The sequence below is a fragment of the Phoxinus phoxinus genome (genome assembly GCF_949152265.1).
Source record: "Phoxinus phoxinus genome assembly, chromosome: 9".
Classification (NCBI taxonomy): Eukaryota; Metazoa; Chordata; class Actinopteri; order Cypriniformes; family Leuciscidae; genus Phoxinus; species Phoxinus phoxinus.
This window is the reverse complement of record NC_136884.1, coordinates 16,200,060-16,216,525: the sequence shown is the minus strand read 5'-3', so window position 1 is coordinate 16,216,525 and position 16,466 is coordinate 16,200,060. Positions and strand designations below refer to the sequence as shown.

At 41.8% G+C, this 16,466-nt stretch overlaps 1 protein-coding gene across 1 annotated transcript; it reads right to left on the bottom strand.

Moving 5' to 3' along the window:
* Positions 1 to 1,068: 1,068 nt before the first annotated feature.
* LOC307004055 (peroxisomal succinyl-coenzyme A thioesterase-like) lies at positions 1,069 to 16,466 on the bottom strand (the record flags this gene model as incomplete). Its single annotated transcript, XM_079622997.1, has 12 exons — positions 1,069 to 1,315; positions 1,439 to 1,580; positions 3,155 to 3,466; positions 4,361 to 4,492; positions 4,591 to 4,687; positions 5,670 to 5,752; positions 6,048 to 6,167; positions 9,757 to 9,920; positions 10,157 to 10,347; positions 10,461 to 10,560; positions 15,295 to 15,497; positions 16,372 to 16,466. 12 exons carry the CDS (start codon positions 16,464 to 16,466, stop codon positions 1,164 to 1,166), a joined length of 1,791 nt encoding a protein of 596 aa, XP_079479123.1. The 3' UTR covers positions 1,069 to 1,163.

The window sequence follows — 16,466 nt, the reverse complement described above, 5'->3', positions numbered from 1 at the left end:
CGAGCCAGTTGTCGAGGTAATTCAGGATGCACACTCCCTTCTGTCTCAGGGGGAAGAGGGCCGTATCCATGCATCCACGCGGAGCCAGTCCGAATGGAAGGACCGTAAACGGGTAAGTCACCTCTTCGAACGTGAATCTCAAGAAAGGTATGTGATGGGAGGCTTTCTGGATATGAAAGTAGGTGTATTTCAGATCCACTGAGAAATACCAATCCCCCAGGCACACTTGCAAGAGGATTAGTTTCAATGTTAACATCTTGAACGCCCACTTCATAAGGGCGCGCGGTTCAGATGTCTGAGATCGAGGATGGGCCTGAGGCCGCCATCCTTCATTGGCACGAGGAAGTAGTGGCTGTAAAAGCCTGACTCGCTGAGGGCTGGAAGAACAGCTTCTACAGCCACTTTCGCCAGTTAATTAATCTCTTGTAATGTTTGATTCATCACTTGTGGAGACCGTTCCAAGATGGCAGATGCATTGACGTGTCTGCAGCAGTAGAATGTGGCATCTACGTATGTTGTTACCAACATAAACATTGTTTTATGAACTTGGTCAATACACAGCAAATGCAATGCTATGCAAACTAATTGTATTTTTGAAAGCCTATATATTTTTGTGTAGCCTATATATGATGATGCATATATTGAAATCGCGGGGGCCCTTAGAATCTTTAATACCTTTTACTCCACTAGCGACGGTCCTGAACTCGCTACACGACTGTAAAGTGATATGGCTGGCAAATGGTTTCTGTGCAAACGTGATCATTTGCTAAACGATTAATCGCTAAATGTTGTTGATTATTTTAATAATCTATTGTATTTATTATTTTTTATTATTAAACAACTAATACATTTAATTATTAATAATATTTATCGATTAGTTTTGAAGCCCTAAATACATTCAATATTTGGTTAAATAGACACAGTAGCTTAAACACTTGGTGATGTATTGTGCGTATCTGCTTGCTGCTGATTGTTCATAGGTCAGTAAAATCTTTAAAGAAAAGCATCTCTCCACAAACTCATTTGAAAATTAACTAAAATGCAATACCATTTCTCCTTAAGCTGGCCATCATAAGAACATTATATCATCATGTCATCAATTAAAAACACCCTAGAGATTTAAAACGGTTAGATGTAAAGGGGTTAACTTAAAATTAAGTTACTCAGACAGCTGATATGACACAGCTAGATGTTTTTCCATAATGCAGTGTTTCATTGAAGTAGAGGTGCTCCCGCAGAAATGCTAATGTCTTGTTCCATGCGTCCTCTTGTGCGTACGCATGTGATTGGGTCTGTCCACCCCATAGAATGACAACTGCAGCAACAACACCATGTAAATCAGAATTCAAAGACACACACACAATCACAAATTAAACCTAGAACTGGCATTAAGCCAATAATAAAAAAAATCTATTGATTATGCATGCATACGGTATACCTTTCTGTTTTGTCAACTGTAGGTTGAAGTTAGTTGCACGGAAGTGAGGTGAGCACGGCGGTTCAATTAGATGACCAGACCCGGGATAGGTCAGGACTTCCAACAAGTGCCGATTTCCTGCTTTCTCCATCATCATCTCCATCTGGGTTTAAAAGGTAAATATCAGGGATCCAAATGATGTCAAACTATTTAAGCTTTTTAATAAATTAATAGTTAGTACATTTTAATTTTCCATTACATAAATGCATTACAAAAACTCTTTCCCTGCCCTTTTTTAAAATAAAATAAAAGTTGCTGAAAGCACCAGCATTTTTTATCGTTTTCATTTGTTTTTTAATCTGATAAAAAGACATGAGAATAAACTACGATGGAAACACATTTACTGAATAAATCCCTCAATGCGCAGCAAAAAACTCATGTGACTTCACCTCTACAAAGGATGTGATTGGATAACTGGGCTAACCAGTGGATCAGTTTCATTGCTCATTCATCTCAAATGTTGGTTTGTCTGTCATCAAAATTGATTTGATAATGCAATTTCCCTGTGACGATATTGTTCTCTTTTCTCGTTTCTCTCTTTTGCACATACTGTAAGTTTAATTCGCAACTTTGGATGGAAACAGCTACTGACAGTGATTAAATCATCCTGTTGTTTGCTAGTACGCAAATGAATGAAACTGACAGTTGCTGTCATTGTCTTTTTCATACAACATTTTTTTGCATGGTGTGATTGTTGCAAAATCGCAATTTTGTTGTATGACTATCTGAACAGGCAATATATCAAAATAAAGAACAGAGCCTTTGTTTTTAAACATCAACAACAACAAAAAAAAACATTTTATTTTAGCTTTATGCATTCTTTTCTTATCAACATTAAGTAAGCAACATTTTGAACAAAAAGCTTCATGTTTCAAGCTTCAAAATGTTTGATGATCGCATTATTTTACTTGTGCATACGCAATGCTTTTATTGCTTGTTTCTGCTTCTTTTTGCTTCTGTGTTTTGATCCAGAGATTCTGTACTATTTCAGAAGATGTAATAACACCCCCTTACTTTATAACAGTGGAAACATGGTTTGGAGGAAATTTCTGTCAATGGCTGGGAAGCATTGTGTCATAAATGATGGAAAATTCCGCCAATGGAGGGGAAAGAGTTAAAAAAACATTTCCATTGTTTAACCTTAAAAAAACTTTTTTGCACGTTATCCAATTTTAGGCCATTTGAAAACAGTTTCAAAAGGTTACTACAACGGTTTCAGTGCAGTTATTATCTTAACAGCAGACAATGTAATACATAAGAAATGTAACTCACATCTTCAGCAGATTCAACTGCAGGAAAAGCCTGATCATCACCTGCAGTCACCAACAGAAGTGGACATTTTATTCTCCCAACCTGTGAGCATTTAAATAAAAACAGACAATTGGCATTGCAAGAAAATAAAAAATAAGCAAAACAGACTATAAATCAACATATCCATAATATCAACATATGCCTCAGTGAGAAGATAATGTTAACTGTTGATCTCCCTGCTCTGAATCCACACTGAGTTTCAGGATATATGTGTTCTGCTAGTGACTGTGACCTGTTTAGTACTACCTGGGCAAAGGCTTTCCCAACTATGCTGAGAAGGGATATTCCACAGTAGTTGTTACAGTCACTACGGTCTCCTTTTTAATAGAGAGTGATGATGGTGGCGTCACGCATGTCCTGGGGCACTGCTCCTTCTTCCCAGCACTGTAACAGGAGCTCATGCAAATGGTGAAGAAGAACGGTCTTCTTCCCAGCCTTGATGACCTCTAGAGGAATACCATCGCTGCCTGGTGCTTTGTTACAGGCTAGAGAATCGATGGCCTTACAAAGTTCTTCCATAGAAGGGGGAGCATCTAGTTCATCCATGACAGGCAGAAGGTTGGTGTTCTCAACTGCTGAGGTGGTGATAATGTTTTCTCTTCCATAAAGTTCCTGGTAATGTTCCACCCATCTCTCCATCTGTTTGCCCCGATCTGTTATAATGTCTCCCGAGGAGGACTTTAGGGGTGTTACCAAGCATTACGCTTGGGCCGAAGGCCTTCTTCATGCCGTCATACAGTACATGGCACGGATGTTACCACAGTCAGCTGAGAGTTGGATGCACTGGAGAGTCTCCATTCACAGTTTTCATTGCTCCCTGCTCTTTGAGCACAAAATAATATGCGTAAATAAATGTAATCTTTGACAACCCGAAAGTTTGTGTATGTACATTTTGAGCATAGTACCGATGTCTATTTATAAAACATATTTTTGTAAACACTTTTTCTTTCACATAAATGGCAATTTGGCCAATTTCAAGCTTTTTGGTTTGACTTAAGTGTTCAGATTTATTATGGAGCCACATGATAAAACAATGTAAACTGAAATAACTGTCTGTAATACTATGCTCATTTTTGTAAACAACAGTAATATCGAGTAAATTTGTTCAATGTAAATATTTTACTAATGATTAGCACTAAAAATGTTATTCCAGGAATGTAGATAAACTACGAGTGAATGAGGAAAACCAGGTAATTCACAGAGATGTTATCTTAACGACTCCCCCGGACGCACCAGTCAAAGTAGATGTGAGTAGCTACAAGAGAAATGTTGTGAGCCGAGGCGACCATTGTTCATCGCCTTTATCGACTTGACTAAGGCGTTCGATCTAGTCAGCCGAAAAGGCCTCTTCACTCTACTGCAAAGGATAGGATGCCCCTACAAGCTCCTGCAGATCGTCATCTCTTTTCATGATGAAATGCAAGGCATTGTCCAGTACGATGGCTCTTCCTCTGTTCCATTCCCTATCAGAGGTGGAGTGAAGCAGGGCTACGTACTTGCTCCAATGCTCTTCGGCATCTCTTTTCCTTGCTGCTGACCCACGCCTTTAGTAAATCAGAAGAAGGCATATACCTCCACACTCGAATCGATGGAAACCTTTTCAACACCGCACGCCTCCGAGCAAAAACCAAGGTGCGGAAGGTTCTGATACGGGAGATGCTTTTCGCAGATGACGCTGCCCTGACTGCACACTCTGAGGAAGCTCTGCAACAACTCATCAGCCGCTTTGCGGATGCCTGTAGAGATTTTGGCCTCACCATCAGTCTCGAAGTGGTAGATAACTTTACCTATCTTGGCTCTACCATCCCTAGCAACCTCTCCGAGCTAAACACTCGGATTGGCAAGGCAGCAGCAGCAGCTGTGGCCCGCCTAGCAAAGAGAGCTTGGGATAATTCCATGCTGACAACCCACACCAAGATGAGGGTGTATCAAGCTTGCATTCTCAGTACTCTAATCTACGGTGTAGTGAAGCATGGACCCTGTACTCCCGGCAAAAACGCAGACTCAACTCATTCCACCTGCGCTGCCTCAGGAAAATCCTGGGCATCACCTGGCAAGACCGTGTCCCAATCAAGGACGTCCTGGCCCAGGCGGAAATACCAAGCATGTTTGCATTACTCTCCCAGAAACGCCTGCTCTGGCTAGGCCATGCCAGTCACATGCAGGATGGTTGTATACCCAAAGATCCACTCTACAGCGAGCTTGCTACGGGCTCCAGACCTGCAGGAAGGCCTGTTCTTCGCTACAAAGACGTTTGTAAACGAGACTTGAAGGCAGGCAACGTCAAGCAGCTGCAGATCGCTGCAGATGGAGGCAAGCTGTCAAAGCAGGTGTCTGAGAAGAAAAGAAAGTATGAGTGGGAAGAGCGAAGAAAGCGCAGACAGCAGAGGGTTGCATCAGCAGACATACAGTAGCACCAACAGATACAGACCCAGGCACATACTACACCTGCAGCTACTGTAACAGAGCCTGCCGCTCTAAAATCGGACTGTACAGTCACAGCAGGCACTGCAAACCAACCACAGAGACTCCTTGACGCATATTCCATTGTCTCCAGAGACAGACGGATGCCAAAAACATATACAGTTTTTGTTCCTGTAGTTCTCCCAAGTAGAGTTTTCTTTCCTGATAGACGTGTGTCTTTCACTCTTTCCTATGCTGGTATGTGGTCATCCAAAAGCCTCGCTGACAGTCAGGAGGCATACAATAAAATGCCAGTTATGAATGTAACTGTGGTTCTATGAAAGCCAATAACATAGATGCAGTACTTGTCTAATTTTTACACTTTTAAGTGTGAATTAAGTGCTCAGATTTTGGGCCCACACTGAATAACAAAAATGGCAAAACACTATAACACCATAACATATTTTCTGTGTCTCACTTTTTCATCTCCTCAATGAGTTCAAAGAGGTTTTTGTCAAAAGGAATCAGGTGACTTCCGTTAATACACACACAGCACTGGGGCTAAAAGACAATAAATAAAGACTGATCAACATACCAATGTAATACAAGAAAAATATATCTGCATTCAAAATGTAGATTCATGTGTGTGGGTCTCCAACCGTTCTCCTGCAGAGCTACTGTCCTACAGTGTTCAGATTTATCCCCAATCAAACACACCTGAACCAGCTAATCAAGGTGTTCAGGGGTTATTTCAAAATTACAGGCAGATGTGTCGGAGCAGGGTTAGAACTGATGTCTGCAGGACAGTTGTTCTCCAGGAGCAAGGTTGGAGACCACTGGTGTAGGCCAAGCAAACCTTGATGACATTGGAGTAGGCCACAATACTGAGTGAGATTATACTTCCAAAAGACAGCCCAAGCACAGCCAGGTGATCCGTCTGTACCGCTGGATGATTCTTCAGGATCTGGTATGCTTTCTACAGGAAACATGTACACGCAAATATAAACGCACATATCTGTAAAGATTAATCAACTGTTCACCACACAACCCAATTTTGGTTTGCATATACTCAAACTCAATGGATTCTGCTTTTAGGGTGATGGTTGGAGGTTTGTTTCACCACTTAGAGAAAATGTTTATATATGAATTATTTTAACTTTCTGCCTTTGATTGGAAAATTCAGTGAGAGACAGTAAACAATTGGAGAGAAACAAGGGAATAGGACCATAAGCCAGGAATTTAACTAGGGTCACCCCAGGTCAGAGCACTAGCCTTGTGGGCAGAGTGCTGCACACAAGGCTTTTTTTCTGATTTGTTATGTATTTAACCCTTTTCCAGCATTTATCCAATGTGTGATCTCCTTCCTTTCATGGATTAAGAGCCAGTCATGACAAACTTTACACAGAATTTGGAGTTGGCATAGACCGAAATTTGGCATTATAAAAACTCCTTTATGGGAAAACAACTCTGTTATATCTGTCAGGAGTTATTAACCAATAAAGCAGACGAGACATGAGAAACAAACGTTTACTCTTTCACTTCTTTTCTTACACACTTTACATCAGAATGCAACACATACATTGGGCCCTATTTTAACGATAGGAAACGCAAGTATCAAACGCCGAAACGCAATTAACTTTGTGGGCGGATCCCGCAAATCTAAAATGGGTTGGTCTGAAATAGCTTCATTATTCATAGGTGTGGTTAGGGCATAATGTGAAATAAACCAATCAGAGCATCCTCTCACATTCCCTTTAAGAGCAGGCGCGCTTGTTCTATGGCGAATTGCTGTTATAACGGTGGATTTGCCAGGTGCACGCCAGGAGCGGTTGACAGCCGAGGACACCGACGTTCTCGTCAGGGCCGTAAAAGACAGAGAAGTGACATTGTATGGGGATGGGAGAAACCCACCCAAATTAGCTTCGGTTAAACAGGCGTATAATAATTTGGGTAAATGTGTAAGCTATATTTATATCCCATCTACATGGACACAACAATGATTTCCCTCGTGTGTTAATATTTTTCCGTATAATATTGTATGATATGCAAAAATAGAAAACTGCTGCGTCTGTTTAGATTAGAGAATCAAAGTGTATGCGCATTGTTCACACGCTACATTATGGCCAAGCACGCGCCCTTAAAATAGCATATGACTAATGCGCAACGCGCCACTGTCTTCAGACTAGGTTTTTCCTGGTCAGAGTTGTTTTCTAAAACTGCAAAGTAGCACCAGGGAACGTTTGCGCCGGAACACGCCTCCACTTTTCGCTGAACCGCCCCCAGGAGCGCAAGTTCATTCCCTAATTTACCGACATGCGACTGTGGAGGGAAAAGTCCGCTGTACGCGGGTGCAAAATAGGATTGATACATGCATCGGTGTACAAAGTCAATTGCGCTGGGTGCAAGATAGGGCCCTCAGACAGTTCTGGCTTCCTTTTCAAAATATTAGTCAACAATATATTTCACCCTTTTTTAAGAACATCAGATTTTAGTAACTTAGTCATTTAACCACCCAGGCTTCTGAAAATAACGTTTGGGTCTAGTGGTATGAGTGTGTGTGTAGTGAGCAGTGTTCTCAGGCAGAGTTGTTGGTGCGCCTGAAAATGCAGTGAGATGGGAAGCATTCTGTGTCTTTCCATCACTAAGAACATATGTACGCACCCCAATTGTTTTGGCAACCGTGAGAGGATCAGTAAACATTCTGTGTCCCTTAGGAACATGTAAGGCGTTTCATGCCCTCACTTTATCCCCCTCCTGGAAAGGAGTGTAAGAACTCCGCTTAGCATCAGTGTAGTTTTTTATTTTCTGTTGCAGCCGCATAACCCTTTTGCGAACAGTCATGTCAGTTGGTGTGTGCACAGGAGCAGCTGGCAAAATAGACAGATTTGTGCACATTTGCCTGCCATAGAGGAGCAGAAAGGGTGAAGTACCAGTTGCAGCAGGTGGAGTGGCACGGTACATGGTACAAGAAGTCAGTTACCACAGGTTTCCATGCCTGATGTAGCTGGATGGATATTTGTGTTTGAGCACACAGTTGAACGTCTCTACAGCACCATTAGCTGCCGGCTAGAGAGAGGAACGATGGTCGAATATTCCTTCTTTACAGAAAAGTAGCAAAAGCAGCAGATGTAAACTGAACACCAATATCAGTTACAATACTCAATGGTTTTCTATGGCAGGTGAAGACTGATGAAAGAAATTAAACCACATAATCCATTATGACTGTGTGAGTAAATGAGATCTCATTACAGCCATTTGCTGTAATAATCAGGTAAAGTTATTGCGAATGCAGCAGTGTCCTATCCACAGCCAGCAGAACATCCTGCTCCTCGGATGTGACTTGACAGTTTTTCATTGAGCAGACACATGTGGCAGGAACGGACAGCATCATGAACCTGAGCATCTATCTCTGGCCACCAATTCTCACCTCACCTGATGTCCTTTATGCGCTATGGATATAGTAGATATAGTCACTTTGGGGTGCGAGCTTTGCTGGGAATATTCTGAGTACAGTACCTCGCGCAAGTTTGATTGTCACAGTCTGTGATTGGCAAAGTTTAACGTAATGTCAAATCTTTTTTACACTATTTACACAGCGAAAGTATGACTTCCTCTTCCCCACCGGAGCAGAAATAAGAGGTGCATGTGACGGTTTTCCCCTTGTTCTGTGTTTTACTGTGTGCTGCACCGCTTGTATGGGGGCGGTAACTTGGCGGGAATATTAAATAGATTTAGCCTGATTAGCTGCAGGATCAATCTGGCGTGCTATCATAACAGCTCTGTCCAGTGTAAGATCAGTTTATAGTAAAAGCCTCTTACGTATTCGTGAGATGAGCACATTCTTGTCTCGTGGAGGCGCCTGACTCACTGAGTGATTACCAGCTACTATGTTAGCTTTTGGCACAAAGTAGGCTTTCACTGCTTCCTCTGCATCCTTATATGTTGTACATGTGATAGGTATTGAGTATAAAATCCATTGTCCCTCTGTGCTAAGGCAGTGAAGCAGTACAGCTCTCTGTATTTTGTTTGGCCAGGCATCCCCTGTAGCTTCATTAATTTGTAGGTAATTTTCAAAGATCCACAGCCATGTGCTGAACGGTATAGCAGCCTCACCGGGGCAAGGCAAGAAACAAACTTTGGAAAGGCATATTAGCAACAGCTATCTTCTTGACAAACAAAGTTACTATTTTGTCTAGTCATCGCTATTTGGCCCTTGTAAAAATCACTCAGATCTTCTCACTTGCCCATTTTTCCTGCTTCCAACACATAAAATTCAAGAACTCCCAGTTGAAAAAACAGCTAAAACTAGCCTAAGCGGGTTGGCTGCTCTCACCTGGCTTAAGCTGGTCTCCCAGCCTGACCATCTAAAGAAGTGTAAAAAAACACACCCCTTGACAGGTGCCATTGTAATGATGTAATCAATGTTATTGACTTAACCTTTTGTGTACTTTTGTGTTCTTTTGAGCATATCCTCTGGAAACACAGGCAACTAATAATGCCAGATCACATCAAATGTAATGCCAAGGTTGATCCACATTAGGAGACTGTCAAAAGTTCAAAATTACCTCAAAGTAAGAAATATCAACATCTTCCAATCTCAGCTCTTTTGGAGCGAAGTAATCAAGTGCCATAGTTGCAAAGCCATGAGATGCAAGCAGGGCAGAACGGTATTCGACCAAACCACCACCTGCTCCCCACAAGTCCAGCACTCCTGGGTACGGGCCAGGGCCTAGAAACACACAGCAAGTCATTTTTACACACAAGCAATTATCATGAGTTCTTTAATAGATATTGACCCCTGGAAATACCAGAGAATATAAACCAAAGCCAAATTGTTGAAAATGTGTTATTTAATGTGTGTTTGTGTGTTTGTGTGTGTGTGTGTGTGTGTGTGTGTGTGTGTGCGTGTGCGTGTGCGTGTGTGTGTGTGTGTGTGTGTGTGTGTGTGTGTGTGCGTGTACATACCTGGAGGTAGGAATAGTGTTCCATGTACTTCTTCCTCCCTGATGTTTATCCTTTTCACACCTGGTGCTAAATGCCAGCGCTCTACGACACTCGTTGCCAGGGGTGGTTTCTGGCTGAAGCCTTGAGATAGATGCCCATTGTAAACTGAAATGAGAACTACCATCGGTGTAAGAACATCCCTCTTGCGTATTCTGGAGAAAATAGTATGTAGTTAGGTAACAGAAGAGAGTGTCAAACCTCTCAAATAAAAAAGAAATCAGAATTTAAACTTGGTTATAAAAAGCATTGTTCTAGTCTAATCTACCTGAGTCCTTGTTGACTTCCTGGTACGGGTCTCATGCTCCACAGCAACCCCATTGGCTCTGTTCCTTCATAAGTGCCTCCCAAACTTTCATCTTTGGTCCCTAAGGTATATATAATAGGTCATATCCACCATCATGTATTTAATGTCTGGATCATTGTTCGCTCGAGAAATATACTGTAGAATTATATATCTGTAGAAATGTGCCAGTCAGGAGTTGGACTTCCATGTTGAATCATGGTTTCTTACAAGGTATCCTCCTCATCTACAGTACCTAACTGTTGTCTTAGCACTATACAAATAAATGGACATTGTTGCTGAGAAGGTACAGTAGGCTGAATTAATTGATTGCAGAGTTTGGAAAACTGCTGGAAGATCCAGCTAAATCCAGCTTTTCATATGTTTCTAGTTAGTTTTGACCATTTATGACCATTGGCTGATCCAATCAGTGGGTTGGTTGTCAACCTGATCAACTTGATTGAGGCTGATGGACCACCTTGGTGAAGGTAACTGAAATGATGTCGTTTGAAACATGATTCAAACACCTTAAGCCGGGAACACACTACACAACTGTCAGGCTTGAATGCAATTTGGTCATGATGACTGAACGGAAAAGGTCTGTCTTTAAATTTGTGTTGTGTGCTGTGTCTAAAGATTTGAATCTTAAAATCAAGAACCAGCCATTGCCAGTCGCCCTCACAAAGATTGTTCTATACACATTTAATATTTTGCGATTGACGCTGGTGACTTCGAAGATGCATTTCCTGTCAAACATCTTTCATCCTTATTTTTGTAAATTTGTCAAATCGTTTTTTATTTTTTATTACACATCTTGCTTTAATGTTTCTTTTATATGGTGAAGAACAATATCCAATCACTGTGATTGGTGTAAATGGGGCCAGGATACTGATGTTGACCCGGTGGTTCCCCCCATGTCGGATGTTTGGCGCTTCCTGCAGCACAGACTGGAAAATAATGTGAGTGCACCCACGCTGAAGGAATACGTGGCAGCTACTGCTTCGTTTCATTCCCCGGTTACGGGCAATCAATCGGAAGGCATGCTCTGGTGGTCACATTTTCAGGGGAGCGAGGAGATAATGTACTTCATGACCGGCTTCAGTGCCGCTGTGGGATCTAGCTCTAGTTTTGAGGGCTCATTCTCTACCACCTTTCAAGCTCTTGGTTTCAATTGCTATTAAGGTGCTCTCCCTGAAAAAAAAAAAAACGGACGGTAATATATTCTCTGTTTCGGACCCGGCGACTGCAGTGTTACTCTCCGGCCGAGACAGGGCTAACTTACATGCCTAAAGCACAGGATATGTCTCTGCTCGCTTATCTGCTGAGCTGTCATCCTCGCGTGACGCTGACGCTCAGAGCGATGTTTGCCCTGTCAGGGTTTTTGCGGATGTATGTGATTTGCGCGGCCGCCTTCCATCAGTTGGGCCAGCTTTTTGTGTGCTTTGGTTGCTGTACTAAGGGAAAGATGTCAACTGTCTCAAAACAGAGACTTTCTCACTAGATTGTGGATGCTGTCATGCTGGCTTACGCGTGCCAGGGAAAGGTTGTCCCCCCTAACATATGAGTTCATTCAACGAGGGCTGTTGCCTCTTCGTGGGCCTGGTCTAGAGGTATGTCTGCTAAGTGGTTACAGCTATGCTGTTGACTGTGTATATGGCCATAGTGTTTAATACAGTTGTTACCGCTAACGCTGTTGACACTGTGTTTCCTTTCATGCTTGAGTGCTTATTGTTTTGTCTGCTCTGGATCAGTGCAGTCTTCGCTTCCATTGCGTTTGTATATGCAATTTTGATAGGGTCAGGGATGATGTCTCATTGGTCTAGTTCCACCTATCAGATGCGAGCACTTCTAGCGGTGCGGCTATTGGCTGACTGTCTGTCTCTTCCGTGGCTCTTGGCCCCGTTTTCCCCGGCTTATCTTCACTACTCTCATGGCTACACAATGTAGAGTTACTGCTCTCGAAAGGGAATGTCTCCGGTTACTATCGTAACCTCGGTTCCCTGAGAGGCGGGAACGAAACATTGCGTTAGCCGCCGTGTTTGCGGTTCGATCAGCTGTGCAGCGTTCAGTCGTGATTCTGACGCAATTGTCGCGCCCATGCATTTTATACTGCCCGCCAGCCTATCAGTATTTGCATACTTCACGACAAGTGGCCAACTGTTCCAAGCTGAATGAATGAATGAATGAATGAAAGCTGGTGTTAGCCTATAAGATTTCAACAAAAGTGGAGAAGGGAGAAGTTCCCCCAGCGTAGCTACGCAATGTCTTGTTCCCGCCTCTCAGGGAACCAAGGTTACGATAGTAAACGGAGACATTTCTCTTGGTCCCCTTAAAGTTGTGTTGGATTTTCTCCTCATTGTAAAGGTTAAAAGGCCCATCTATCACTGTTTTATCACTGAGTTAGTTTCTGGAGTAAATATATAGACTATAATCTGTGTGTTTACACAGCCTTTTTAAAAAAATGGCGGGTGCTGGTGTTTTTGCGTGCGTTCAGCCAATCAGCAAACACTAACGTCACGGATAGTTCCTAGTTCCTAGTGCTGGTTTAGACCCTACTCTGAAGTAGGAGCTAGATTTGTTCCTCCAAAAGATTTCCTAGAACTACAATAGTTCCTAGTTCCTGCTGTGCGAATGCGCCAAAATCCGACTCGTCCGCCAATAGTTGTAAGAACTATGAAAAGGTTCCTCCAGTGCGAAAGCTGTTGAAAACTGAAAATCAGTTGATTTTAGTTCCATAAAGCAAATTTAACATAGCTCAAGGTCAGTCACTCTGGCAACACACACTAATTAAGGTTGTGAAAAAGCTACTAGACTAGCTAATAAATTTCAAATATTGTTAAAGACAAACTGTCAGTAATAATATAAGAACAAAAAATCTAATTTCGAACCATGGTTGACAAATATATATTTGCACATATTCAATAGAAAAAAAGAAGAAAAGAAAAACAACACTGATTTTTATGTTTTTCAGGGAAGCTTCGAACGAATTTTCAGGTAAAGAAAATTAATAATCATTAATAAAATAGCACTGCATAGTCTTCACTGTATAAATTAAATATAGATTCATTCTTATTAAAGTTACAAAAGTTATTTAGTCAAGAGCAGTAAGTTTTTTTTTCCCTTTGTGGTTTGATTAACATTAAAACAAAGACAGCAGGAGGTTTTTTAGGCTTTAAGAGGCAGATTTACTAAACAGGGCAAATTAGCGTGAGAGCGCAGGGCAGACAGGGATCTCAGGGGTGACCTCCTTGGTCGTATCAAGGCAGACAGGAAGTTCATAGGTTATGAAGCTGGGCTCTGGGACTGGAACGAACTCATGGGCTGGATCAGGCTCTGGAGTAGACCCTTCAACTGAAGTGCAGTGCACAGTCCAAACCCAACAAATAGCCATTGCCGTAACAGGGAGTGCAGTAGAAAGTGGGGCCTCCCACAGACTTGAAGCCAGTCTCAAGTGCCTAGAGAAAGCCTTAATGTCTTCATGTGCAGCGCTCATGACGACCAGGAACACAGATGTGATGTCCATGACAGCTGAAGACTCTAATCTTCATGATGGCTGGAGATTCTGGCAAAACATCTGTGACAGCTGAGGCTCTGGTATGGCGGCCATGTTGTGAAGAGGCTCTTGAGTGGCAGCCATGATGGGAAGAGGCTCTGACAAGGTGGACATCTTGTCTGAAGACACAGGCGTAGCGGCCATCTTGTCTGAAGACACAGGCATAGCGGCCAAAAAAGGTTTAGGGGAAGAGTCCTCCTCAACTTCCCCAACAGTGAAAGAGGACCTATCTAGCATTAGCGCATAGTCCATATAGTCGCATAAACTGTAATCGATCTCCCCTCCAGGGAGCCATGATTTAATGGGTTCATGAGTCCAAAACGGAAAATGTCCTTGACTGCAACTTCATCAAAGGGAACAAGATAAGACAACTAACAGAACTTCCTTGATGTAACTGGTCAACCATCCATATTGAGTCTGGGTCTCCTTCGGCTGCTGGATCTGTTCATGGCAAGGTTTTCTGTTAAAGATGTTTAATTCCAATACACAAGAACGCAAGTACAGAGGACACATGAAAGTACCTGGATATGTTCTTGATATCGAGAATGCATCGGATGCAGACTTTAGAGAATTGAACCGTTAGAAATCCCAGAGGACGCTACAGGCAGTCGCCGGACGGAAGCTTTAAACTTCTTATTCTCACGTTTCAAGCTTGCAAATACAAACTTTCACAGCTTGTGAAAGTAAACATTTGTCCATTTTTTTTGTTTAATTTTAATGAGTGGTAACCTGAAGAAAGCCTGCAGTATTTTTATTGGCATATTAAAAAGAATCTTGACATAAAAAGAATAGGTAGCACATAGGCTACTTATTTTCATAAATACACGCGGTAACATAAAAGGATATAAATTATATGAAAATAATGTCTATAATAAATATGAAATAAGTGTTTTAATAGGTTGTGACATTTGTTTGTGTTATGTTGTATTAATTGTGCATTAGCCACTACTTATAATATGCTGGGATGGTCTGTTAAGCAACAAGATCTCAGCACATCTCAATTGCCTGGGAAGAGTGGTCTTCACAAGAATGCAAGTTTGTTCTTTGGGTTCTTGGAATTGAGAAACAGCCAGTGTGAGAGATGCTCTGCTCTGTGCACATCTCATGAGAGGTTTCAGTAACTCAAAGTAATAGAGATTTGAGCTGTGTGTCATCTGCACCTTTTAATTCTAACTGTAACAATAACTATCGTAAACATAGTATTCCAGTGAAACTTTGGTTACAATTGTAACTTTTTGTAAGTCATGCATTTAGACTACCACACACCTGTAACTGTTCCGTGTTCATCACTGATGTAGTGTCCAAATGCCTCCCAGAAGTCCTTATCCTCTGTTTGAAGTAGAGAGTGTAGTGTCACCTTTTGACTTGGTGGTAAATTTGTTACAACAATCTGAAACTTCTCATCCACCAGCCCTCGACTGGGATGGACAGAGAGTAGTGGACATGTCCTCTTCTGAGTGCTCACAGTCCTATACAGAGATTACAGGAGAGATTGAAACAGTCATGGTTACTATAAACTTGCCTTTTTTTAAACTTCCACCCAAAGAAATCTTCCACCAATCTGAAAGTTCCTTCTGGTTCACAGTAATTTAGCTTGTGTTTATAAGGAATATGGATGATAGCCGGAGAATACTATTCCAAAAGGATTTGAATTCTTTATCTCAGGTTTAGGTGTCAAAATTCTATGAGTTAAGTTGTATGATAGTATTTAGTGGGTTTAACTCATAGATGAAAATGTGTTCAACAGTGAATTTATACAAATCAAATGACTTACCTTAAGGATATCAGGTTACTCACACAGTTTATTTGTTTTAATACTGTCACACGAAGTTTAGAATGAAAAAATAGTGCAGCGAAACTCCTCATAATTGTTGTGACTGTTCTTCAGGGCAAGGAGAAGACAGAGGTGTACCTTTTTTCCAACAGTTCTCTCAACAAAATAAACACTGACCCTTCAATTGAACAGTTCCTTTGGCTTTGTTCTCCACAGAGAAGCACACAGACACGAGCTCACCAAGTTCTCTCTCACCTTCCCCAGTTACTCAGTGGCTTTTATCCTGTCACTCCATGCTAATTATTGGAATGAGAAACTGGCATTAATCATGCTGCACTGACCTTCTTACTCACCACTCCTCTCCTGGCTCAGGTCCCCAAGTGGGTCCAAAAGAACAGGATTGAAAACCACTGGACTAGAGTGACAAGCTAGCATGAGTAGACATGAGAAAATAATCTTGCTACGAAACAGAGGAGACTAAATAGCAGACTAATCAACGGCACCATCTTTTTCTATGTTCTAATTAGACTGAATGCATTTGAAAATATAAAATTGAGAAAATACTTTACAGCTCCTCAAACAAAGATTTGCAGTTCACCAGCACCCACTCCGCAAACGCAGAGAAAGCTTCCCGAGTCAAGTCCCGCTCTATAGTTTTTCGCAT